General features: G+C 44.0%; 2 protein-coding genes across 2 annotated transcripts in view; one reads left to right on the forward strand and one right to left on the reverse strand.

Annotated features, from left to right (window-relative positions):
- Nucleotides 1–26,663, forward strand: part of LOC118836659 — a 34,460-nt gene that overhangs the window by 354 nt on the left and 7,443 nt on the right. Inside the window, 5 exon segments of the mRNA XM_036743890.1 lie at nucleotides 4,864–5,007; nucleotides 8,174–8,379; nucleotides 9,511–9,659; nucleotides 10,295–10,435; nucleotides 23,685–23,916. Coding sequence (XP_036599785.1) covers nucleotides 4,923–5,007; nucleotides 8,174–8,379; nucleotides 9,511–9,659; nucleotides 10,295–10,435; nucleotides 23,685–23,916 — 813 coding nt within the window. The 5' untranslated portion in view covers nucleotides 4,864–4,922.
- On the reverse strand, nucleotides 10,956–23,983 carry LAMTOR1 (late endosomal/lysosomal adaptor, MAPK and MTOR activator 1). The gene is made up of 5 exons (XM_036742519.1): nucleotides 23,737–23,983; nucleotides 13,851–13,996; nucleotides 12,529–12,606; nucleotides 11,989–12,115; nucleotides 10,956–11,544 (listed from the first exon to the last, which is right to left on the reverse strand). The coding sequence occupies exons 1-5, from the start codon at nucleotides 23,776–23,778 to the stop codon at nucleotides 11,452–11,454; spliced, it is 486 nt and encodes a 161-aa protein (XP_036598414.1). The 5' UTR covers nucleotides 23,779–23,983; the 3' UTR covers nucleotides 10,956–11,451.

Genomic DNA, 26,663 nt, shown 5'->3' on the forward strand with positions numbered 1-26,663 from the left:
GGATTGAGACGGGTACAGGTGTCATGCCAAACATAAGTAGCCCTATTACAAGGGCAGTGGCAGCTAAGTAAGCTATAAGAACCTGAGACAGTCCGGAAGAAAGTAACATAGGTTGAGAGCCTGAGATAATATGCGCCAGGCACAAGGGTCGGGGGAACCCCATTTATTATTCATTCAGCAAGAATGAAGTGCCTACTGTATTCCAGGCACTGGGCTAAGCAGTTTGTTCAAAGACAAAACGAAAAAGTTCTAGCACTCAGGGAGAATACGTTCTTTTTCGGAGAAACTACAGTAACAGATAAGTAAAATGCAAAATAACTGGGGTGGGGGTATGGCAAGTCAGGAGCAGTAATGTCTACTTGGGAGTGCTCAAGATTGGCCTAGTGAAGAGGTACTTGAATTTTATTTTATATTTTATATTTTGTTTTTTAGGAGGAAAGACTGGGCAATTGGGGTTAAATGGTTTGCCCAAGGTCACACAGCTAGTGTGTAAAGTGTCTGAGGCCGGATTTGAACTCAGGTCCTCCTGACTCCAGGACCGGTGCTCTACTCACTGCGCCACCTAGCTACCCCTTGAATTTTAACCTTGAACTAAGAGATTCTAAAAAGTAAAGGTGAGAACAAAAGTGTACACCAGACTTGGGGGTGAGGTGGAGCAGGGACGGCTTGAACAAAGGCACAAAGGCCGGTTTGTCTGGAGGCTAAGGTGTATGAAGGGAGTAAGTGACAAGCCTGGGAAAGTAGACTGACTGGATTCAGTTTGTGAAGGGCTTTAAATATCAAACAAAAGTTTATATTTTAACTTAGTGACAATTTGGGAGCATCTGGAGCAGAGGAGTGACCTATGCTTTAGGAATATCAGTTTGGCAACTCTGTGGAAGATGGAATGGAGAGGCCAGAGACTGGAGGCAGGGAGGCCAATTAGGGACTTTTGAGGTACTTCTTAGGCATGGCAGAGGGTGGGCAGTCCCTCCCCCATTTCCGTAGCCTAAGAATTTCAAATTACTATATCATTATCATTGGGATGGGGAAGAGACCACCACCAAAATGGGGGAAAGGGTGCTTTCGATATGGCAATAGGGGGGTCCTGACACAGGCAAGCCGGGCAGTCGAGATGGAGGCTATTCCTTGTCTCCCCATCCCCCTTCCAGTAAGACAGCTCAGACATTAATAGCCACTTAAGAAGATCAAGTAACTAGAAATTTTGGAGCCTAAGGCAAGCAGCCTTCTACACCCTCCCCACTTTTCATTTACCCTATGAAAGCCCAATTGAATCATTAACGGTCTTCCCTTTATCCTCTATTTCCTTTAATATTCTATCTTCATATGCCCATGGAAACATGGATGTCTCCAGAAGACATAGAATCACTACTTCTTGAGTGCTGTTTGCTCCTCCTCATTTCTCCTAATAGGGTAGAACAGAAGAAAAAATATATTCCTTGTTCCCCAATGCTGCTTTCAAACTGTCCATCTGCAGTTATTACTCAGCCAACATTCCCTCTTTTTAGGCCCAATACATTCTTCTAAATAGTAGGTAGCTGGCATAGTGGATAGAATGCTAAGCTTGGAGTTAGGAAGACTTGAACTTAAAATCCCATCTCAAAGACAACCTTTGTGACCCTAGGCAAGTCACTGAACATCTTTCAGCATTTGTTTCATCTGCAAAATGGGCATTAGACCTATATCACAGCTGTAGCTTTCATCTTTTGGTATCATGGTCACTCTCCTTTCTCAGGCTCAGTACTTGGCTCAGTCTTTCCCTCCATCCCAAATCCTGCCTGAATACTTGGGGAATTCAGTTTACACATTGAGGTCCCCTCAAACACCCTGGCCTCCCAACCTAGCAACCTTAAGTCACATGACCTAGGTTTTATGCCTAAGCTACCGATAGGGATGGTTGTACCTTAAAATTCACCATTACCTAGAATTGTGCTGTGTGGTCCTGAATCTTTGATCATAACCCATCATCCTTTTGCATTATTCCTAAAACTGTCCTTCATCCTCAGCATAACCTTCAGCCCCTCCATTCTTTCTTGCTCCACCCTTGCATTGGCCCTAGAGTTGACCATTTCAACCACATGCTAATCTGTACCCTTGACTCTTGTGCCCTTCATGATACTGCCAAAGCCCTGAGTTACCCTCACTCTCATCTCCTAATTCTCCTCAAACCGCCAAAAGGACTGCTGACTGGGTCCTCAAAGCTGCATGACATTCTTTTTATTCTTCTGTGATTGATTCTCAAGATTCCTTAAAGGGATTCATCACTGTTCAAATTTCCATATACTACTCCCTTTCCTCCCCTCTCAGAAGACTTAAGTTATCCATCTATATAGTAAGTTCTCCTTTCCATGATATACCTTAAAATTCCTCCATATCATCCTCCATTCTTTCCTTTTACTGCCCTATCTGGAATACACTTCCTTAGAGAAATCAGTTTTAGTTGAGTATTGAATTTGGAGGCCCACTTATTCTTATCAGAACATTATATTATTGTTACTATATTACATTAGAACATTACCATATTCTTTCTCCTTTCAGGAAAAGGTCAGTGCCACTGCCTTACCGCAAACGAGTATTCTTTCTAATTTCAGACTTTCCTACGGCACTAGATCCTGTATTTGCCTTTATTTCATTCTTGTCTTTATTTGTGTTATGTTATCTGAGCCTCCTCAACTTTATTAGACTTTAAGGTCTCTGACAGTAAGCACTATGTATTTAAAAATTTGCATCCCCAGTGCCCAAGTCTCTGATAAACAGGTGGTTCTCCTTTACAAGGCCTATTTGTGTGTCTTCCATCATTTCCTGGCTCATCTTCACTCTCTATCTATTGGCTTTTTCACTGCTGCCTAAGTCACCCATTATGTCATTGGTCCTCTTCAGAAATGGACAAACAACAAATATCACCAAGCCTCCCCTAGCCTTAAAAATCTTTCACTTGCCCATATGTTGTTATTTGTCCTTCTGTTTCTGAAGAGGACCAGTGACATCATGGGCTGTGTCTTGACTTGTGTGTGAAATTGGATTTAAGTGAGGTAGAGTTGCAAAAAGTCATCAGCCTCATACTCTCTTCCTGAGTCATAGAAGTCCAGTGGCAGGGCAAAACTCAAGATGACTGGTGATGGTCCAGGATGTAGTGCATAACTTCGGCATCTTCAATGCCTGACCAAGCTCTAAGTGCTCACAGCACCTGCTTCGTGTGCCTTTGTGGCTGTTGGAACAAATTATTCTCTTCTGCCCATTTTGGCCAGGGAAAGGCTTCACGTGCTTGGAGTAGACAACTCACCAACAGATTTGAGATGTATCAGTTACCCTCAACTTGATTTAGTCTGTCTGCCAAGATGGTTTTACTGGGGTGTGGCCACTGCACATGCTACAGCTTCCTGGAGCCACAGGTCAAAATTGGGTGAATCAAGTGGATACCAAAGGTGGATGAGCAACCCCTGAAAATCAACAAGCCTTCACACCAAAGGTGCTAGTCCTCCTGAACACCCCATATAGTACCTACACACACACACACACACATTACATAAAGCTATCAAGTTAGAGTCCCTATAGAGGGGGACTTCTCTCTTTCAGAACAATCCTATACTTGAGGAATCTACTTCCTCACTTCTCAGGCCACCAGCATTTGTCTTATAATTCCACTATTGATCTAAACCTCTTTTCTTCCAGATGATGCACAATCCTTTAGCTGCTAAATCTGACACCCTTTTCTATGTTCCTACTCTTGACCTTTCTGGAACTTTTCCAACACTATCACTTGCTCCTAGATATTCTCTTTCAGTTTGCATCAGACATTGCTTTCTTCTGGTTCTCCTATCTGATAGCTCCTTCTCTGGTTCTTCTGCCACGTCATTGATTAGCTGAATAAATTTAAGTAGCCACTATTTTCCATTCTATCAGAAGAAGTATGGAAACTTTTGGTGGGAGAGGCTCTAGCAGCTGGAGGCATTAGCAAAATCCTCGTGAAAGAGCATTTGAGATGATCTTTAGAGGAAGCTAGGGATTCTAAGATTAGAGGTGAGCTTGGAGGACAACTTGAACAAAATCACAGAGGCCAAAGGTCAAAGGATCATAGAGCTGGACGTGACTGTAGAAGCTATCTGCTCCAACCCCCTCAATTTATAAATGAGGCTCATATAGGATAACATAACCAATATAGGTCAGAGGCAAGACTCAAACCCAGTGTAGTAATTTACAATAAGCTGGTAAAAGGAGAATGAAGCCAGACTAGGACTTTATGTATCAAACAGAAGTTTGCATATCCTAGAACCAATGACAGCAGCAAGGCATAGTGGCCTCAAAGCCAGGAAAACCTGGGTTGAGTCCAAGCTCCTACCCATATTGGTTTGAACCTGGACAACTCACTTAAACTTTTGGTGCTGTAGGGAGCTAAGACTGTGGGTTACATTGGTAGTGTTTCCTTGAGGAGTTTCCTCTGTCAGTGACATCTTGTGAGTGATATCACAGCTGAATAACCACTCTCCCTCCATGTCTTAGAATCCTTAGATTCCTTCACGTAGGTTCACATCTCCTTAGGGAAGCCCTCCCTGCCACCATTGAGTTGTTACGTTTCTCTCCCTTCTTAAATTACCTTGTACTCACTTATGTTTTCCCATCCTGCCGTGCTTCCCTGCCCACCCCAGGATATTGGTTTCTGTAGGGGGAGACATCCAACTATGCCACTGGCTTGCTGAGCAAATTCCATCTTCTCAATGTTCCATCTCCCCTTCTCCTTTTGTAAAATTAGGGTTATCTGCCCCTGTCCTGTTTGCCAGGGTTGTTGCGAGACTGAAATAGATAGGGAAGCATGTTGCAAGGCAAAAAATACTCTCCAAATGCAGCCCCTCTCTGTCCCCTTAGGCCGAAACTAGCAGCCCAGGGCCCCATGCTTCTCCTACACCCCCCACAATGGCTGAAATATGACTGACAACTGGGATTATGTGAAGACTTTGGCACAGGAGCCACCCCTCGACTTCTCCTTCAAAAATATAAACTTCATCCAAGGTGAGCTCGATGTGCACAGCCTCTTTCCTCTTCTCTCTCCTCCCTCCAACCCTAGGACCCCATTCAGCTTGAGCTATATTCTCCATCTTTGGAGAAACTATTTTTTTCCTTCTCCAAACCTTTGCTCTTTTAAAATGTATTTTAAAAGGTTAAAAAAAAAGTTATGGTCTGGCATTTTTTAAAAGGCCAAGTTGGAAAGAAACTAGGAGACTGATTCACATGGCTAACATAATTATTATGAAAATAATAAAACTAGAGAAGGGGACTTGAAGATTATCCAGTCTAATCTCCAATTTTACTCTCTCAGTGCATAGCACAGTACCTGGCATAAAATGGACACTTAACAAACAGCTTGTTGAATACACACCTGAATTCATCTCACACCCCAGACACTAGCATTGGGACTAAGCCAGCCATCTGTCCTCTCTCAGCCCATTTGTAAAAAGGAGATTCTAGCAGCAAATACTTTTCCAAGACGCTGAGAACCTAACAAGATGTATGGCAAGTACTTTACCAATCTTAAAGCACTATATGTAAATGCTAGCTATTTTTTCACATATGCAAACTGAAGCCTGAACAAGGGACTTGACTTGCTCAAGGTCACAAAACTAGATCTTCTGTCTTTGAAATCATGGCAAAGTCACCCTCAGCCTCTGTTTCCTTATCTTTAAAGTGGGGATAAATACCTGTACCATGTACTTCTCAGAGTTGTTGTAAGGAAAGTACATTGCAAACCTTAGGGCTAGAGACCATCCCTGTGCTTTTATTGGTATAGGGAACTCCCACATGAGAAAACTCTACCACTGCAGATATATGTTTTTCAAGAGTTTCCTCCAACATTGAAATTAAATGACTTGCCCAGGGTTGCAAAGCCAGTTATGTGTCAAGTGGCAGATTTTGAATCAGGTCTTCCTGGTTTCAAAGCTGGGTCTATCCATTAACACTGCCTGCAAACCTAAACACATTGTATAAATAAATGTGAGAATTATTACTGAGTGGCAGTCAGGATTTGAACCCAGGTCCTTTGACCCCAATATCCTTCAAACAACAAATTAGCTCTTCTACCAGCTCTGGTCTTCAAAAGGCAGAGAGCTGGGCTGGAGGAAATCAGGATGAACGACCATTCCTGATGTTAAAGAGCATCGCAGGTATAGGACAAAGCAAAGGCAGTAAGTCGGATAAGCTGTCAGATGTTATCCTCTCTTCTGCTTTTTCTGGGAATCGAATATGCAAAGAAACTGGAAGGGCAAACTGGGCTATTCATCCTTTAATGAAGCTAGAGACTGAACCAGGATAGGTTGAGCAGGTACTAAGCATGCCTGGTAGCTGGAAGAGGCCCCTGGGGTCTCAGCTGCTTATTACCTGTCAGTCACTGAAGCTCCTGATGCCTCGGTTTTTTCATCTATAAAATCAATTAAACCAGGTGACCTGACACCCCTTCCAGCTCCAAATTTATGAACTTATGATCATATTAAAGGCAGGAAGTCAGATGAGAGGCCACAAGTGCCCCAGTTTGCTTCAGGACAGTCTAAAACCATGCCATTCGTTTTGGATTGGTGTGTTCCTCATCTGGCAAACTGTTTCAAACCTCGTGACTTACCTGAGGGTAGAGACTATCTCTAACTGAAATGCTAAACACTGTGACAGAACATATAATGTTGTCACTGAGCAAGGTGACACTTTTTCCTCTCTGTGGGTAGGAAAACAAAAATACACTTTATCTCCTCAGGAAATATTCCAGGGCAATAGGGTTAGATGTGCATGGTCTTAGGCTCAGGCATCTGCCCCCAGGGAGAACCTGGTCTAAGAGGGAAATATCTACTCCCCTCTCCTAGCTATTGAGCACTACATTCTGTCACTGGTTGGCATTGTGATTTTCAGGCAAACTCTTTTTCCTTTCTGTGCCTTGGCTTCCTGCTTTATAAAATAAGGGAGCCATCCTTCTGACATTCTTTCAGTCTGTAGTTTCCACAGTGAAGCCAACTGTCCCTTATATCTTCAGTATTTCTTCTTGAAGGAGGGAGACCAGCCCTTGCCTTCATTAGCCTCTTCCTCCTCCTACCCCAGGAACCTTGTGCCGCGCCAACTCCATTCCCCAGTCTCTCCACTGTGTAATAACTGTCCACTACAGATTCCCCTAATGAGTATTGGGCAGTCTGCACCGCAGGAGGAGAAAATAACTGTGTGGGAGCAGGGAGGAAAGGAACGAACTAAGGTTTTTTTGTAGTATTGTCAGATTTATGCTTAGAAAATACGAGCTTTCAGGCTCTGGTTCCTGGCTCTTCCATGGATTTGTGTGACTTTGAATAAGTCCCTTCCCCTTTCTGGGTCTAAGTTGTTCTCTGTGGGAAAAAAAAATGAGTGGGACAAGATAATCTCTCAAATAAGCCATTATCTGAAAATGAGTTATTGTAACAGGCTACAAATTCAAAGCATTCAAAAGTAGAAGAGACATACACCGACGAGGGAGTTGGACTAGTTAGGGTGTTTTGTGCATCTCATCCACTTGTTTTGTGAATTTAGATGAAATCAGCTTCCTATAGTTTGGCATTACGTTTTTTGGCGTTTTTTAGCTCAAAGAATCTCTAGGTAATCTAGTCTAAACTTTCATTTTAGAGAGGAAGAAACCGAGGCCCAAAAGAGGTAAAGTGGACTTGTTCAAAGTCAGAGAGCTAGCTCTAGCAGGGTTCAGATCCAAATGGGTCCAATTCCAAACTTAATGCCCTTTCTGTTATGCTCCCCACAATGGGTCCAGTTCTGGGCTCACACACATTTAATTCCTCTTTCTGACACAAGAGGGCTACCTGTCCCCCAACCCAATCTTCCCCAGGATAAACTTCCTCACTTACTTTAGTCCTTATCTGGCCCCATTTCCATTCCTTTACTTGTCCATGTTCTTCCTAAGACTGGGTTTCCAGAATTAAATTCCAGGTGAGTCCTGACCAGGGCAGAAAACAATCTATCTCACTCTGGTTGCTGGACTCATGATAACACAGCCTGTGGCAACATAGCTTTGGAAGGAATAGTATACGGCAGCTGATCGTGACCCTGAACAGCAGTTCTGGGTTCTTCCCAGTCCTGGCTGGCCTCAGACTGAGATGGGAAGGAGAGGGCCCTTGCCTGGGAGCTCCAGGCTAATTTCACTCTTCACAATCTGTCCCTGCAGACTTGATAAGTGAGGAGCCCAGGATTGGGCTCCGGCCAGTGAAGCATTCTAAGCAGGGTAAGTCACTGACCCAGGCCGTGCGCATTAACAACAATGTGCTTAATGACCTCGCGGACTTCAGTCAGACTATGTCGCAGCTGCTGGAGCATCCCCAGAACCTGGCTTGGATCGACCTATCCTTCAACGACCTGCCCAACATCGACCCCGTAGGTGCCTAAGTCCCCAGGGGAGGGAAGAGAATGCCAGGTGAAACAGGGGCTGCAGGCGGGGGGAGGAGGACGATCCCAAGAGGAAACATCAATGATGTGCAAGAGAAATGATAGAAGTAGTGAGAACCGTCTCCTTTTGTTCTCCCCCACCCCACACCCCCCAAGTTTCTCAGTGTGGGCCATCATAAACAGTTTAGAAATGGGTACCCAACACTACCACTACTGAGGAAGACTCTAGCACTTACTATAAGGCAAAGATCATACTAGGCACTACACATCGGGAAAAGAGAAAGAAAAAGTAGTGTAAAATGGCCCTTGACTTCAGAATTCATCCTGTGCCTAAGTTTTCTCCTCTGGATATGTCAGAGGAAGAGTAAAAGAATTAGAATTTGGGGGGCTGGGAGAGATCTTAATGAGGCCTAAATCTGAGTCTGATTCCGAAATTCACCCTTCCCTACATATGTGACTGGTGCAAATTACTTGACCTTTCCAAGTCTTATGTTTCTAATGTATTATGTACATAAGTCACTTAATGTTTGTGAAATTAAATCCCTCATCTCTAAAATGGAGAAGGTACTGCTGCACCACCTACCTCACAGGGCCCTTTTGAAGAAAGTGCTTTGTAAACATCAAACCACCAGGGATATGACTTATTTTGTAACAAGGAAACAAAGGTTAAGAGACTTAGCCCTAAGAGGTAGCTGAGGCAGTAGAATGGAGTGGGGAAAACATGGATTGTCATGTCAGGAGACCACACCCTCTGTCGTATGAGTACATGACCACCCTTGATATGAGCCTGTTTCCTGACTTCTAAATGGGGATGGTGTTCTTGCACTACGTCCTCACAAGGTTGTTGTAAGGAAAATAGTGAACACTCAAGTAATGAGAAATGCATGGAGTAGGTGGCAGAAATCTCCTGCCTCCCATCTTTTCTTCACCAGACCATACTGCTTCTTAGTCTCCAGAAGCCTCTACCATAGACGGGGTCAGGTCACCCACACAGTGGATTCTAAGGAAAAGAACACCCCCTGCTTCTCAAGACTAGATCCCCCAAGTCTCCTGCCACCTCCATAAACTGGCCACTGGATCCTACTCAATCTCGTGCTGTGTCCCTTCCTCACCCATCAGGTGCTGACCACTTTCTTCAACTTAAGTGTCCTTTATCTCCATGGCAACTGCATCCTTCACCTGACAGAAGTGGATAAGCTGTCAAGTCTTGCCAAGCTACGGAGCTTGACCCTCCACGGGAACCCGATAGAGGAGGAGAAAGGGTACAGGTAATACCCCTGCCCTGACACCCCCAAGGAAAGGGAACAGAGGGCTCAGGAGCCTCACCCCCTTAAGTACAGACTGAGGGGACAGCACAAGTTGTAGATAGAAAGGGAACCTTACACCCTGTTCTCCAAAGGAGGTAATCTGTGGCCAAATCTGTGGTCACTTGAGGGAAGGGAGTGGAATGGGAAAAAAAAAAAAGGCCCATGTGAAACTCCTTTAAGGCCTAGAATGGAGAGTGACCTTGATTGGGAGTGGGTGGGAAAGATTCCTAAGTGATCACATCTGAGAATGGCAAAAGACTCAGTGAGTGGAATTTATGGGACTGAGAAGTCATTCCAGTGATGTAGCTTCCCACCCCATCACACACTGGCTGCAGATGCTAATTCTCTTAGGTATTTTTGGAGAAGAATGGCAGTAGTCACACCCTACTTCTACCCTGATTGTCTCCAGGGTCACTTTGGTCTTACAACTGAAGAAGCCAATATAGAGAGGAAAATGTTAGTAACTCTTTGGGGTACATGGTTAAGTGGCCCTGGATTCATATCCAACCCCACCTCCCACCCCACCCCCCGCCAATATGACTCTTTCCTCTTTCTATCCACTCTGGGGAGCCCGAAATCCTATATCCTCCCTGCAGGCAATATGTGTTGTCCATCCTACCCCGAATTACTACCTTTGACTTCAGTGGTGTCACCAAGCAAGACCGGATCACAGCCACTGTTTGGAGACGAATGAATGTCAAGCCCAAGAAGGTCCGATTTAAACGGGATAATTTTTGATAACTCTCTATCCATGCTAAGGCCCCAAAGCCCCTAAGACTCTGGTACCCTCTCCCTTGACACTTAGTTTAGCAATAAAGGAAATGAGCTGTTCTAGGGGGCTTGAGTCCCTCAGCTGCGCATTGAGGTGCCCTTCAAAAGGTGGGCAGAGTAGACAGTAACTCAGATAGCACACCACCACCTAGCCCCAAGCATACCTAAGGAGGCAGAATCTGGCCTGTGTCCCACCTTGCTATCTTGAAGCCTGAAATTTGATCAATAGATACCTAGAAACTCTCAAAGGGCATCATCTAACCTGACAGGTGGCCCCCCCCCAATACTTTATGTGATTATACAGAACCAATCTTAATGATGGTGACCATTTCCAAAGGCCAAAGAATGTTAAGACCTCAGTTGGAGCTCATTGTGCCCCTTTGAGCCCCTCTTGCTATTATCCCTGCAATGGCATCTAGTTAACTTTCAAGCTGTACAAGAAGTGGGAAGTTGGCAGAGTAAGGATAAGGACAGAAGGGCTGGAGCCAGGATGGATAGATGTCCTTTATGGAGGGTGGCAAACCAAAACAAATAAAATTAAAGGATCAAACATGTAAAAACTGGGTGTGAGAAATAGAAACAACCAATTTAGTTCTTAGTCCCTTAATATCAGTTCAAGCCCCAACACAGAAGGGTGATCTCAAGGAAGCTAAATCTCTTCCTACCCACCACCCCCAATCATGAAATAATAATTCATATCCAAATCCCTATCTTCCCACTCTTCTAGCTCTGCCTCCCCCCCCCACCCCCCCAAGTGGCAAAACCATCATAGATCCTCCCCACAAAGTATTCAGCCAGGGCCACATGGCACAAAGGCTTCTTGGGAACTTAAATTGTGTGTGAACATGAGGTCCCCAAACACCTCTGGATTCCTGTGGTAATTTCTCGTCTGTGATTAGTAGTAAGTTAGGTTTCTGTACAAGCAGGAAGAAATAAGGGGAAAGGAAGGTGGAAACAAGGGAGAGATCTCCAGAAATTATCCTCACGGGACCCCAAACTGCACGACTAACTCCTCTTTTGCGTCGACTCGGATCTGAGAAAGTGCACTATAGGCATAAGCAGCTATTCTGGAGACCTAAAGTTACAAGAAAAAGGCAGTTACAAAAATTACAAATACTGTCTGGTAGAGTAGTGAATAAAAGAATGTAAGGCACATGAGAAAAATACTGGGGCAGGGGGTGGTTCCAAAATCAAACAAAAAAAATACAAAGGGAGGAGAGGGGCAGGGTATAGTGTATGATATCCCTCTTTCAGCCATTTGTCTTCCCCTCTTTGCTGGTGCTATCTCCTCCTCTTCTCTCCACCCACTTCCCAAAGGCTGCCAAGGAAGAGAACTCCCAAAAGAAGGAAACAACCCCTACCCTAATAACACCTAAACTGTAACCATGTAACCAGGAAGTTGAAACAGCCTGGATAAGCAAGGAGGGAAAAGGGTAATCACCTTGGGTGGAGTTAATGGGAAAGCAAAAATGGAGCTGGCCTAGGTAAGGGAAGAAAAAGGCAAAAGATATGGCCTCACCTGCTGCAAATCTGCAAAGGGGACAGGGTCACTGGCAAGCACTTGGTGGGGCTGGCTGGTGAGTGATGGCAGTGGTGGCAGCTTCTTCCAGTGAGTCAAGCTACTGCTCAGGACAGCCAGGCGGGTACTACAGGGGAGAAGCACAAGAGAAGGCATAGGTCCTCTGTATTCCTCATCACTTTCTTCCACAATCAGGAAATGGGATAAATCTAGCTCCTGCCCTGGAGTTTAGCAGACCAGTCAGTGTTCCATTCTCAGCTCAACTCTATGACCTCATGAAAACCTTAACTTCTTTTGGCCTGTTTCCATTCCCAGGGTGGGGGGATGAACAAATGGGCAATTCGTTTCAAAGACTTAGAAGGGACCTAGCAGAGATCTAGTCTAACCCCCTAATTCTACAGGCAAGGGCTCAGACTAACTGACTCACTCGATTATCTGAAGACTACAGAGCTAATGAGTCAGAGGTTTCAGAGCCTGAGGCAGAGGGGACAGAGAGACTACAAAGGAAGCTACTGTTACCTTGTCCTTAATTCTCCTCACCTGTATTGTCTCGCTCGGTCCATGTACTCATGCTGCTCCATGCCCTGGGAATCTGCTGCCGATACATCAATGATGTTGCTACGGAAAAAGATAACTGAGACTTCAGCAAGGCTGGCTAGAAATGGATGAAAAGATCCTGGAATCTCTATGTGGAATTCAACAATTCACCCCAATTTATTCACGCATCAGTCAAAGCAGGGTGGCAGAGGACTGGAAAGACCTCCATTATGCACACTAGATTCCTCTAGCCTGGGTGGGAGATAGGGACTGGGGCCTCACTTCCTCTCCCACACCTACCCCAGGGGATTCCTTAGGTTCTAGAGCAAGGGTTCTTAACCTGGGCTCCATGGACAGATGTCAGTTGATCTGTGAACTTGGATATTGAAAAAAAAAAGCATCTTTCACTAACCTCTAGCTGTAATTTAACATTTCCTTTAATTATGAATATAGCTTTAAAAATTATTCTGAGATATCTACAGGCTTTACCACCCTGCCAACATGGTCCATAGCACAAAAAACTGGTCAAGAAGCCCTGCTCTACAGAACCAGGGGAATGTTGTACACAGTAACAGCCACACTGTGCGATGACTGACTTTGATAAACTTAGCCCTTCTCAGCAACGCAAGGACTTAAAACTTTTCCAAAGGATTCATAATGGAAAATACCATCCACATCCAGAGAAAGAACTATGGAGTTGGAATGCAGAGCAAAGCAGACTATTTTGTTTTGTTTTCTTTCTCATGGTTTCTCCCATTTGTTATAATTCTTCTATACAACATGACTAATGTGAAAATGTCCAATAGGAACGTATATGTAGAGCCTAAATCAGGTTGTAGCTGTCTTGCAGAGGGAGGGGGAGAAACTTAAAACTTATAAGTGAATGTTGAAAGCTAAAAACAAAATTAATTAAAAAAAAGAAGCCCTGCTCTAGAGCCTCTACCAGGGAAGCCTCTGTCCACAGTCCTTTTTCAAACACTCAAGGGATCAAGGATTTGTTACCCTGTCACTCATTCCCAGCTAAATGACCCTTAACTAAGTACTCAGCTCTGAAGGAAGATGTTTGGAAAAGACCTGCCCAGCATACATATTAGTAAAGGGATAAGAAAACAACTAGAACAAGTATGCTAATATATATACATATATACATACACACACACATACATGTATGTATGTATGCTTTAGGGAGGAGAAAAGTTATAGTTATATATGCAAGGGCGGTGGGGTAAAGAACGGTTCCTCTGAGTTGAACACAGAACCAGGATAGTATTCCTTATCCTACAGGTAAAGGGGACTGGAGCAGACACAGCTCCTTCCACTCTCACCTGGCTGTCTTGGCAAGGATAGAAGACAGCAGGGCCTGCTCATCTGTACGGGCTGCAGGCAGGCTGTGGTAGTTGGGTTCTGCTCCATTTAGGGTCTTGGTTGGGGGACTGCTGGGGTCCAGAAGTAGCTTCCGCTCCTCTCGATCCTAAATGGGAACAGGGGAGGGTCAGTACCAGATTGGACATGAGGTACACAAAATGACTCAACTTCTCCTTACCCCCAAATTCCATTTGGCTGTGATACCGCAATCTGAGCTAGTCCTCTCTAGATCTCCAGGTTGGAAAGTGTCTTGGGGGGAAGCCAATTCAATCTATACCAAAACAGATCCCTCCACAACAGCCCTGATAAGTAATCACCAAGCTTCTACTTCAAAGCCTCCAGGGACTCTTTCCTCAGGCTGCCTATTGGGCCAGTGCTGAGAGGAAGTTAAGAAATCTTCCTCAAACAGCTCCTCCCATGGCTCCGAGACTGGCATGCCCTCTGGAGACAAACAGAAGTCGTCTAATCCCTCTTCTACCTAACAGCCCTTTAGATATTTGAAGACAGCTGTCACAGTCGCCCTACCCCACCCCTCCCCTCACCAAAATTTCTCTCCTGTTTTGTACAACCTAAGAAACATGCAGCTGAGAGTTTTGCATCTCCCTTCCTCGTTATGCCACCTGTATTCCTGGCCCACATCCACTCCCCCATGGGCCTCCTTGGCCCTTCCCGACCCATTGCCACATTCTTACTGCCATTTCCCTTCCCTGTTGTTTTCCCCCATTAGAATGTAAGCTCCTTAAGGTTAGGGACTGTCTTCATTGCAAGTACTTGTATCCCCAGCTCATAACAGTGTCTGGCATAGAGTGGTTAATAAATGCTTTATCTATCTATATATAGTGAAGGACTGCAATAGGAAAGAGGAAGCAAGCTTGTTCCGCTTAGATACAGAAGGCATAACTAGGATTGGTGGGTGGAAATTGCAAAGGCAGACTGGCTTCATATAAGGAAAAGCTTCCTAACAATAAGGGCTGTCCAAAAATAGAATAAGCTGTTTCATAATAAATAATAAAATTGAGTTCATGAGGTTGTGCATTCTCTGTCCCTGGAAAAATGCAAGTAGAACCTAGATGATCACTTGTTGGGGATTCCTATTCAGGTAAAAATTGGAGAAGATGAACTGTAAGGTTCCTTAGAGCTCTGCAATTCTGTGATTCTAACAAGTCTGGTCATCAAACCATGAAAAAGAACATACATACTGGACCCACCCCCTTTGTAGGACACTACAGGACATGAGTTAATCCCTTCCCTCTCACATGACTTTAGTTAAATCCCTTCACTTTATCCGTCTCCTCACCTATAAAATGAGGCAGAACTACAATCCTTTTCAACTCTTAACATAGTCCACTCGGAGCCAAGAGACATGTATTCATCTAATCATAATCTGTTGTCATTCCACCTCTACCTCTGGCTTATAAGCTACAACTCTGTTCTTCATCCTCACTATATAACCTCCAATCCTTCTACCCCTTCTTTCCCAGGCCATCACCCCTGCGCTGGCTACATTCTTCCATTCCATACCTTGACCTCCTAGGTCAACTCTATACTGTCCCTTTACTACCTTACCTATTTATCCTGTCAGTCTTCTTGTCTTGTCAAGCCTTAGCCCTGGATTACTCCTACTATTCACTGCCTTTTTTTCCCATTCACACTACAGAATGAAACTGGAGAAAAATCACAAAACCAGGCTGACTGAGCCCACTGCAAATTCATACTACATAATCTCATTTGGGCCCTCACTGCTGCAAAGCAACCCTTTTACATCTCCCAAATCAATTCACTATCCAATTCACTAGAGTCAGTTTTATCCCATTTCATTAGTTAAAAGTCATTCACCAAGAGCTTCCTCTTCTCCCTTCCACCTTATCTCACATCATTCAGATGCCTTCCCCACACTTATCTCATAAGATGTGGCCACTCTCCCTGCCAAAGCCAACCCCTCTAGACGCACAAGTGATCTTACTCCATCCCACCTTTGGTAAAGTATGACCCCTTCCATGACCCCACTCTCTCACTGATCTTGAATATCTTCTTGTCCACTGACTCCTTCCTTATGGCCTCCTAACATAGCCATGTCTCCCCCCAACCTCAAAAAACTCTCACTTGATCCTGGCCATGGATCATCCCACTGCTTCCCTTTTGTGGATAAACTCCTTGAGAAGGCCATGTACAATGAGTGTCTCCCCTACTTCCTTTTCTCTCACTCTCTTTTTGACTGTAGTCTATATTCCTACTTTGTCATTCAACTGAATCAGTTCTCTCCAAGTCACCAATGATCTTTTAACTGCCAAATCTAATGGCTTTTTCTCAATCCTTATACTTCTTGATCTTTCTGCAACCTTTGACACTGTGGATCACCTTCTCAATACTCCTAATTTTTTTTTGTGATACTGCTCTCTCCTGGTTTTCCTGCTACCTGTCTGATCAATCCTTTTCTGCCTCCTTTGCTGAATATTCATTCAAGTCATACTTGTTAACTATGAGTATCCCCCCAACACTCTGTCCTGGGTCCTTTTCTCCCTCTATACTATGGGTTATCTCATCAGCTCCCATGGATTCAAATATAATCTTCATGTAGATCAGGGTTGTCCAACTTTAGGTTTTTACTGCAACAATGGACAATATATTTTGATTTGCCATTTTAGTGAGAGCTCTGCTGTAGCTCAGCTTCCTTCGTTTACTAAAGCATTTATGTAAATTTCTACATAGGCTGGGGACATAAATCGCACTCAGGCGGACAGCCCAGATGTAGATGATTCTTTAGAACTATGTGTTCAGCACTAATACCTCTCCTGACCTCCAGGCTCACATCTCCAACTGAATATCCTTTAGACACCTTAAACTCAACATATCAAAAACTGAACTCACTTTCTTTCCTCCCAAACTGTCTCCTCTTGCTAACTTTACCCTGTCACTATCAAGGATATCATCATCCTCCCAATCCCCCAAGTTCGAAACCCAAGTATCATCTTTGATTTCTCACTCTCACCCCCATATCCAATCTATTGCCAAAGCCCGTCTACCTTTCTAACACTTTTTGAATACACTCCTTTCTCTCCTCTGACACTGCCACCACTGATGTAGGCCCTTACCTCATGCCAAGACTACTGCAAAGCCTTCTGATGGTCTCCCTGCCTAAAATCTCTCCCCACTCAGTCCATTCTTCACTCTGCTATCAAACTGATCTTCCTAAAGTGCAAGTCTGACCATGTCACTCTCCTATTCAATCAGTTCTAGTGACTCCCTATTACCTCCAGGATCAAATATAAAATCCCTTATCTGACTTTTAAAGCCCTCCATTACCTGGCCCCTTCCTCTCTTTCTCATCCTATACTTTACTCCCTTCCATATATTCTGAGACCCGGTGACACTGGATCCAGCTTTGTACACCATGTATTTTCAGTGGATGTCCCCCCATGTCTCAAATCCTCTCACTCCTCATCACCTCTTGGTTTCCCTGGATCCCTTCAAAAACCTGCTTACAAGAAGCCTTTCCCAATCACCCTTAATACTAGTGCCTTCCCTCTGAGATTATCTCCAATTTACCCTGTAGATGTACATAATTGCACACTGCCTCCCTTGTTAGATTGTGAGCTCGTTGGAAGCAGGCACTCTTTTTTGCCTTTGTGTCTCTAGCACTTAGCACAGTGTCTGTCACGTAGCAGGGACTTAATATGCTATGGACACTTAACACACTTTACTGTATTCTGTGGTAGTAAGGCCTCTCTCCAGGAGTTTGAGTTGGGCCTTAAAGGCGAGAGTAGGATTCAAACAGAGGTGACACTCTCCAGGGTCAGAAGCACACATGGCATAGGCAAATGGCCGAGAGGCAGGGCCACTGACGACATATCTGGATGACCAAGGACAATAGAGATGATCAGGCTGGCTCAAAGCAGTAAGAACTTACTTTGTAATCTCACAGTTCTGCTACTTACTACTGCCTATGGGAACTGAGCCAGTCAATTCACACCTTTTCAGGCCTCCTTAGTTTTCTCATCTAAGAGGTGAGGTTGGATTAGATGACCTTTCAGGACCATTTCAGTTCTAAATCTAAAAGTTGAGGATAGGCTGGAGCTAATTGGAAGATTCCTTGAATTACTGCCTGAGCAGTTTGGATTTCATGAATCAAAGCTCAGCTATACTTCCTTTCTCTGCAACTCAGTTTCCTCACTTATCAAGGGGGTGGGTGTAAACAAAACACATTTCTGGAGCTCTTTAAGTTTTAAAAGTGCTTTCCCCAAAACAACCCTGTGAGGTAGGTAGAGCAGATATTCACCCCCATTTTACTGATGAGGACAAAGAACCAGGATCAGAGAGGCTTGCCTTGTCACATATCAATTAAATGTTAGAATCGGGATATGAACCCAGGTCTCCTGATACCCAGTCCAATATTATTTTTTACTACATATTCCTAATGTTCTTTGCAAATCCAATCTTATGATCCTGTAAGAAGGCACCAAAGGTTTTTAATGCAATGAGACAAATACCCTTAGTAGTTTCTTGTAGCTTATTGTAAGGAAGCTTTTGTAGCCTGTGTGACAGTTGGTCGTTCCCACCCAGCTGTACTTCTCCCAACTTCATCATGCTCTCAGAACCTCCTCACCCAGCAAGATCACATCAAGCCTGGAACTCACTGCTGATCAGGATGAGGAAGCAGAAAATGTCCAAAGGGAGAGATCTTCATTGGATCTCACGGAGCATTCCTGAGCTCACCTATTGTGAATTAGCTGTCTGTATTTGTCTCCCCCCAGCCCCCACTGGACTAACATTCTTCATAAGAATAGGGAATGCTATCTAAACCCTATGGTTCCTCAAGCAAAGCTCTACACAGGGCAAGTAGGCTAATAACTAAGTAAATATTTCTTTGTTTAATTAATGGTGGTAGTAACAATGAAAGGATATCATAAGACTAAAGAGACTAGAAGCTTCAAGATACCAGGACTGGTCAGAGACGTAGAACTTGGAGGACTCAAAGGATCTGGAAATTATTATAGTTCCCTCAGAATCAGACTTAGACAGGATTTCCTTGGTCTGTTTACACTGTCCTAGGTAAAAAGGAAAGAACATTCCTGGGGCTCCAGAAGGCAAATGGGATCAAGAATTGCACAGAGATGCAAAACAAGCAAAAAAAAAATCCTTACAAGATAGGGAGAGACTAAGATTGGCATCAGTTTACATGAAAAAAATTTAGGTGACTACAAACTCATGTCAGGCAGCAAGACCAGCATGACAAAAAATGAACGCTTCCTGCTTGAGCTGCATTCAGAGGATAGGGGAGGTGAGAGTCATGCTGACCTCCACCCTGGTCTCTCTCCATCTAAGAACTATGTTTGGATCTGGGCAAAGACAGTAACAAACTGTCCAAGAGAGTGACAAGGACTGAAAAGGAGCTTTGGGCTATATATTAAGAGTTTGAAGGTTTAGAGATGTTTAGCCAGGACAAGGAAAGACTCAAAGGGCACATAATTACCCTTAGCAGATCTACAGAACTGTCTTAGGAGAGACAGACTTATTCTACATGGCCTCAAAAAGCAGTAGGAGGACCAAATCAAAGGAAGTCACAAAAATGCACATGTTGGTCCAATAAAGAACAGTCTGGTCTTCAATGAAACAGGCTGCCACAGGAAGGGAATCAAATTTCCCATGACTGGCAATGTCCAGGGGAAAAGAGTGATCAAAACCAAGTTACCCTAAGTCTTACTTGAGAGAATGCTCCAGAAATCAACCCCTGAGACAAGTGATGAGCAGGCAAAAATAAAGAGACTCCCAAGGAAGGTCCGAATTTACTCAAGGTCAGGGCTGGTCAGGATCATTAGGAACACTCTGAGGGAAACAAGTCTTGCCTGACTTCAATTTACCCACATAAGATGCTGCCCTTTGTACTTCACATCGGTTGAAGAAAGCAGCATAAAATAATGGAAGAGCACTGGCTCTGGAATCACAGGACACAGGTTCAAAACCTGCCTGGCTCTTAAACCTGTGTAAACCTGGTCAAGTCATTCAACTTCTTTGAGCCTCAGTTTCCTCATCTGCAAAATAAGGGGAGCTTATTTTAATAACAACGGGCAGCTAGGTGGTTCAGTGGATAGAGAGCTGGCCCTGGAGTCAGGAAGGCTCATCTTCCTAAGTTCAAAGCTGTCTTCAGACACTTAGTGGCTGTGTGACCATGGGCAAGTCATTTAACCCTGTTTGCGTCAGTTTCCTCATCTGTAAAACAAGCTGGAGAGGAAAATGGCAAACTAATCCAGCATCTCTGCCAAGAAAACCCCAAATAGGATCATGAAGAGTGGGATATGACTGAAAAACGACTCAACAACAAAATGGACTGGACCATGTTCTTTCCAACTCTAGATCTATGATCCTATGAACACAGAAATGTAATATAACTAGCTATGTGCACTTGGTAAAGTGGAAATCCTCCATACTTTGGCTGGGGAGCTAATTCTTGAAAGGTCAGGGAAAGAAATATCAGAATCCAAGACTTGAGACTTTCTGTTCCATCCAAGCCTCAGCTCTTCAGTTCTTCTCTACCCCCTCTCAAGTCTCAGACCCCACATCTTCCATACCCTGGCCCAGTGTATATTCTTCAAGCCTCCGCTTCCTTTTAGGACTCATCCTCCCAAGTCATAGGCCTCAGCCCCAAGCTATTCTCTCTGTTTTAGTCCTCCAAGACACAGAGCACAAGTCCCAGTATCCCTTGGTCTCCACTCCTCTCCAAATTCCTGTCCCCCCCAAATTCACCTTTTCTGCTCCCACATTCCTTTGCTTTGCTCCTATATCCACTTCTCAACTTCCTATCCCTCAACCTCTATTTTATTCATAAAATTATTTTTATACTTAATCCCCTCCCATGGAGGGGGACATTGAAATAATATTTGAATGCTTTTGTGGGGGATATGAACTGGCCTAGAAATCAGGAGACCTGAATAATAGTTTCGGGTCTGCTACTGAGCAGCTCTATTCATTCAACAAGCATTATTAAGGGTCTTCTATGTGTCAGGTGCTGTGCTAGGTGTTAGGGATACACATTTTAAAATGAAACAGTCCCTTCAGTCAAACTTACATTTGACTGGGAGAAATATGTTATGGTGATTGAAGTATGAATAGAGAGAAAGGAACAAAAGATGCGGAGGTAGAATTAACAAGACTTGGTAATGAACTGGTTATGTGGGGTTAGAGAGAATTAAGGAAGACCTTGAGGTTGCAGCCCTGGGTGATGGGAGGCATTGAGTAAATACTGTGGAAAGAAACAGGAATATTAGGAAGTAGAGGGTTTGGGGGAATGGAGAAGTAAAGACAATGAGTTTTTTCCTGAAAAATGTTGAACTTGAGATGCCTAGGAACATCCAGTTGAAAATGTTTAAATGACAGGGATGAGAAATTGGCCCTGAAAAGAGGGACTAGGCCTGGATATACAGATCTGGAAGTCATCTGAATAGAGATATGCCAGTTAGTTGAACCCATACCTGGGAGCTGATGGGTATGCCTGAGAATATAAGGGGGAGAAAGGCAAAAAACAGAGCTTTCAGTATCACCCACAACATAGAGGTTGGGACATATATGATTCAGCAAAGGCGCTTATGGGTGAGAGGAGAGCATGAGAGACTAGGGTCAGAAAATGCAAGGAAGAAAGAATACTTGGGAGGGAACAATCCAGATGGTTCAAGAAGGATGACCGAGAAAAAGCCATGAGATTTGGCAATTAAGAAATTCTTATAATTGGGAATCTCTGAAAAGTTTTAGTAGAATGATGAGATTGGAAGCCAGGTTAAAGAGAATTGTGAAATGAGAAATCAAGATAACAATTATACATTGCTTTTACTAGAAATTTAGCTGAGGAAGGGAAGAGAATTATACCATGAGATAATGGTAGAGTTGAGTGAAGGTTTTTTAAGGATGTGGGTATGTTTGTAGGCAGCAGGGAAGGAGACAACAAAGGATGAGATTGAGACTTAGAGATGGGTTGATTAAGGGGGCAATCTGTCAGAGGAAAGAGGGATAGGATCAAGGGCACGAGACCAACACTTGACTGAGGAGATTTATTAGAGACAGCAGCAAAGGAGCAAAAAAAAAAAATGAGTGTGTGGGGAAAAGGATAAACAAGGGGTTTTGAAATCCAGAATGGTGAAGAGGGAATTTACAGTGAATTACCTCTGCTTTCTCAGTAGAGTATGATGCAGAGATCCTCTGCTGAGAGGGAGGGAATGGCTTAGGAGGCTTGAAGAGGAAAAAAAAGTCTGAAACAGCTACTGTGGGAAGTGTGAAAAAAAGTCTACTAGGAAAGAGTAAAAGAATTGCTTTGCAGTAATGACAGCCCCAAGTGCAGCTAGGTGGTGAAGTGAACAGAGCACTGCACCTGGAGTCAGGAAGACCTGAGTTCAAATCCAGCCTCAGACACTATCTGTGTGTCCTTGGACAAGTCACTTAACCCTGTTTGCCTCAGTTTCTTCATTTTTCAAATGAACTGGAAAGGGAAATGTCAAACTACTTCAGTATCTTTGCCAAGAAAATTCCAAAAGGGGGTCATGAAGAGTTGGGCAGGATTCAAACACAACTGAACAACGATGACAGCCCAGTTGAGATCAGTTAGTGAGGTTCAGCAGGGGTTCAGTAACAGCAGGGAAGACAGATGGTAAAGACATCCAATGTTAGGGTTTGGCAAAACGCGAGGCTTTGAGGACAAAAGGGCAAGGGATTCAAAGAAAAAGACAAGTGTATTGTTGTACTGGTTAAGTCGTGGAAGTTTGGGAAGACAAGAAAATGAACCCAAAGGAGGGAAGAACCTAGAAAACACTGAGGGAGAGAGGGCCTGTAGATCATAACATACATTTAGAAGTGAGGCAGAGATAAAGAGGAATAGGAGGGTAGGTTTCCTGAGCCACAGTTTACTGGTTTTCCCAATCTCTGTTATCATGATGACAAAACAGGACTATGTAAGTGAAAGACTATCTAAATGGAACTATTATTATTACTACAGAAAAGGTGAAGATTGTAAATGTACTACCTAGAAAGAGTTCAATCCCTTTCCCACACCCATCTTCTCTTGGCTCTCCTGACCTAATAATCCCTTCACCCAGGAGCTCCAATCTCTCACCCCACCACTCCCCAATTTCATTGTTTGCCTCTCTTCCATTTGCTTCCTTTTCTACTTTCAAACATTTCACAATCCATAATTGTGGCATTCCCCTTCTCTTCAGTCCTGGAGTCCCCATCTCTAGCCTCTCTTTCTTCCCCTTCCTCCAGGCCTCCATCTCTTCAAACAAATCCACCCAGGGTCTCCATCTTTATTCTGTCTTCTTTGATTATCCCCGTCCACCTCTCCTAGCCCTTCTAGAACCTTAGTCCACCTCCCCAACTCTCTACTATGCCTCTTCTTCCAAGCCCTCCCCCCCAAACTTCCTTCCAGGACCACAGGGATCCCTTTCAGTTCCCACAGTCGCCCTCCCCAATCCCCTAAATCTTTCCCCACTCCACAATCAGTAACAAGATTTGTAAACCTAAATACACGGTAGTGACTACTCCCTTCTTCCCCGCTTATATCTCTTCTAGGAGATGCACTGCCTCACCTCCTCGGTTCTACATCCCTCCAAACCCTTCAGAAGCCTCTTCCCCCAGACCCTAGTCTCCACTCCCTAAGGCCTTCGCTTTCAGTTCCACACCGCCTTCCCCCCACAACTTCTCAGGACCGTTCCCAGACTTTTCTCTCAGCTGCCCCAGTTCTGCAAGACCCTTGCCAGCTTCGGTCCAGCACCTCACCCTCAAGGCCTCCCATGACCCCGCTCCTCTCCCAATAGCCTCCCCCAGAACCCCTCAGCGACTCCCGGCGTGCCCCCACTGTGGTCGCACCTGGTCCGAGTCCTCGTTGTCACTGCTATAGCAGCACCCCATGGCCGGGGCCGGCTCCGGGAGCTCAGATCTAGAGGATCGGCGTCCAACAGGAGCTCTTTCTCGTCACATGACCCGCGACCGCGGCCCTCAGGCTCCCACCGGCCGCGCTGCAGCCACCGCAGCAGGCAAAATCGGCAGGCAAACTGCTTCCGGTCCCGGAAACTCGCCCAGACCCTCCCCACCGCGCCTCACCCTACCCCCCCACTCTCATGTGACCGCCCTATAGCCATGTGACACCCGAGCAACCAATAGAATGCTTCTATTCCTCGCAGCCCTCCTCTCCTCAGGATCTGTGACCGTCAATAAGCGGCTTTTTCCTCTCTTTCCCTGTGTCTCTGGGAAGCCGATATCAATCCCTACCTAAACTTTGATCACGTGACACACGCAACCAATAACAGGCCTGTGGGCCTCTTGTTGCCACGTGACAACCAGAATCCAATAAGAGGATCCTGTTTCTGCTTTCCTTTTTCCCCATCCCGCTATCCTGCCAGTTGTCCTTAGAGAGCGCTTTGATCCTTCTCTTTCCTCCAGCAGCTGGGTGGTGTAAGCTCTCGTTTCACGTGATGTCAAAGGAGTGGGCGGGAGGATCTGTGGAAGCTGTGAGTGGGAGGGGCGGTGGTGGTGGCCTTTCCCTTTTCGTCCTGCTAGTGGGCGTCTACCTCCCTTCTTCCAGGGCACAATGGCCCAGGGTTTGAGTCCCCATTCCCGGCGGGTTGAGACATAGACCCAGGATGCCCGTCCCTCTAACAGAGCTCCTGCGAAACCACCTCCAGAAAGCCTCCCCCGTTTCCAGGAAACTGTAAACTCTTTGCGAGCAAGGGCAAGAATGGGAGATTCTCTGTGTGTAGATGTGTATGTTTGTGTGTATATACGTGCATATATAATATGTTCCAACGCCTAGCAAGATTCCCTGTACACAGTAGACGCTTAATAATACCCGTTAGATTCCCTCTTCCCGCACCCCTCTCATCGCTGTGCCCCAGGTCATGGTGCTTGGGCGGGCGTAAGATCTTAGTAAACGCCTGTAAACCAAGCTTTGGACCCCGGGAGTTGGCAGGACTTCCCCAGCCGCCTGACCTGAAAACATTCCCCTCTTCAAATCAGCCTCCACTTTGAGCTGCTAAGTCATTACCGATCTAGAGCTGAAAGGGTATCTCTGGGGACCCTGCTCTTCAGTAGCTACTATGCGTATTGCTTATCTCTGTTTTAGGATGGGATACTGCTGCTCATGATCTTCACCATCTCCCATCAGATTGTGGAAAGATTTTATTTTAGAGAGTGTCTACTAGATGGCACTTTGTAAATCTAGTCTTTATGTTTGCTAAGGAAGGTGTTTTTAAAGTTCTTTTGGTGGTAGTTGGTTATACATATAAAATTCTTGTAACCAGTTGATACCCTTTTCATCTCATTTGTCAGAATCAACAGTTTCTTTAAGTAGCTTCAGGTTGGAGTTATTTTGTTTGCCATCTTTCTCTTTTATTGTTCAGTTCTGTTTAACAACTTTAATTGTTGCTCCATGGATTGACATATACTGCCAATTCAGGAATGACTCCCAGATCAGTAACAAGTTGTTTCCAGGGAGGAAAAAAAATTGGTACTCAAAATCTTTCAAAAAATGAACGTTGAAAATGTCTTTATATGTAATTGAAAAAAATATTATTATTTTTTGAAAGTCCCTCCCCCACCGTCCCCCAATTTTCTGACCTCTCTACATGCTCAGAAGACTTCTACATCCTTCCAGATGTACATATTGTTTCCTCTTCTCAACTCAGATGAGAGTTAAGGTTGCAACATTACCAGCCCTCCACCCCCACCTGCTTCCTCTATGTTAGTTCTTCCTTTCATGCCCCATTTTTATAATATAATTGCTCCCTTTTACCTTTTCCTACCCAATTTTGTTTTTTTAGAATCACCCCAACATACACAATTCAGCTCCAACCTTTCTTTCAAATTACCTTAGTAATGATGAGTTTTAAGAATACTGATATTTTCATATATGTAATAATAGCTTGACCTTAATGAGTACCTTATAATTAGTCTTTAAGGTTTTCTTTATATTTCTTCTGGATCTTTTCAATCGAATTTTCCATTGAGTTCTGGTCTTTTTGTTACAAGTACCTGAAAGTCTTTCAGTTCATTAGATGTCCATTTTTTTTTAAATTTAAGATTATACTCAACTTTGCTGAGTAAGTTATTCTTGGATGCAACCCCAGCTCTTTTGCTCTTTGAAATATAATGTTCCAAGACTAATGACCTTTTAGAGTAGAAGCTGCTAGATCTTGTGAAATCCTGACTGTATTTCTGCAGTATTTAAATACTTAAGGGCAATTTTCCTTAATAATTTCTTGTCATGTTGTATACAGATTATTTTTTTGATCATAACTTTCAGGTAGTCCAACAATTCTTATATTGTCTCTCCTCAATCTGTTCTCCTGATCAGTTGTTTTTCTAATGAGATGTTTCAGATTCTCCTCTATTTTTTCTACTTTTATTATTTTTTGGTGTCTTATAATGTCATTCGATTTCCCTTGCTCAATTCTAGTTTTCAAGGAGTTATTTTCTTCCTTAAGATTTTGGACTTCTTTTTCCAGTTGGCTAACATTCTTTTCATAATTTTCTTGAATTGCTTTTAATTTTTTCTCCTATTTTTTCCTTGACCTCTCTTATTTGATTTTTAAATTCCTTTTTAAGTTCTTCCAAGAACTCTTTTTGGGCTTGTGACCATTTGATGTTACTCAGAGTGGCTTTTTTTTTTAACCTCATCATCTTCCTCTGAATATGAACCCAGATCTTTTACAACAAAGTAGCTATCTATGGTTGGGTTCTTTTTCTTTTGCTTACACATTTTTACTTTATTTTTATAATCAAATTCTAAATCCCAAATT

This window comes from Trichosurus vulpecula, chromosome 2 (assembly GCF_011100635.1).
Source record: "Trichosurus vulpecula isolate mTriVul1 chromosome 2, mTriVul1.pri, whole genome shotgun sequence".
Classification (NCBI taxonomy): domain Eukaryota; kingdom Metazoa; phylum Chordata; class Mammalia; order Diprotodontia; family Phalangeridae; genus Trichosurus; species Trichosurus vulpecula.

What these genes read in the sequence shown, in the direction of transcription:
- LAMTOR1 (XM_036742519.1), bottom strand. Translation starts at nt 23,778, where the DNA reads ATGGGGTGCTGCTATAGCAGTGACAACGAGGACTCGGACCAG. An exon ending in ATCCTTGCCAAGACAGCCAG is followed by an intron (nt 12,607 to 13,850) that starts GTGAGAGTGGAA and finishes CTTTTTCCGTAG; the next exon opens with CAACATCATTGATGTATCGG. An exon ending in GACCGAGCGAGACAATACAG is followed by an intron (nt 12,116 to 12,528) that starts GTGAGGAGAATT and finishes TCTCCCCTGTAG; the next exon opens with TACCCGCCTGGCTGTCCTGA.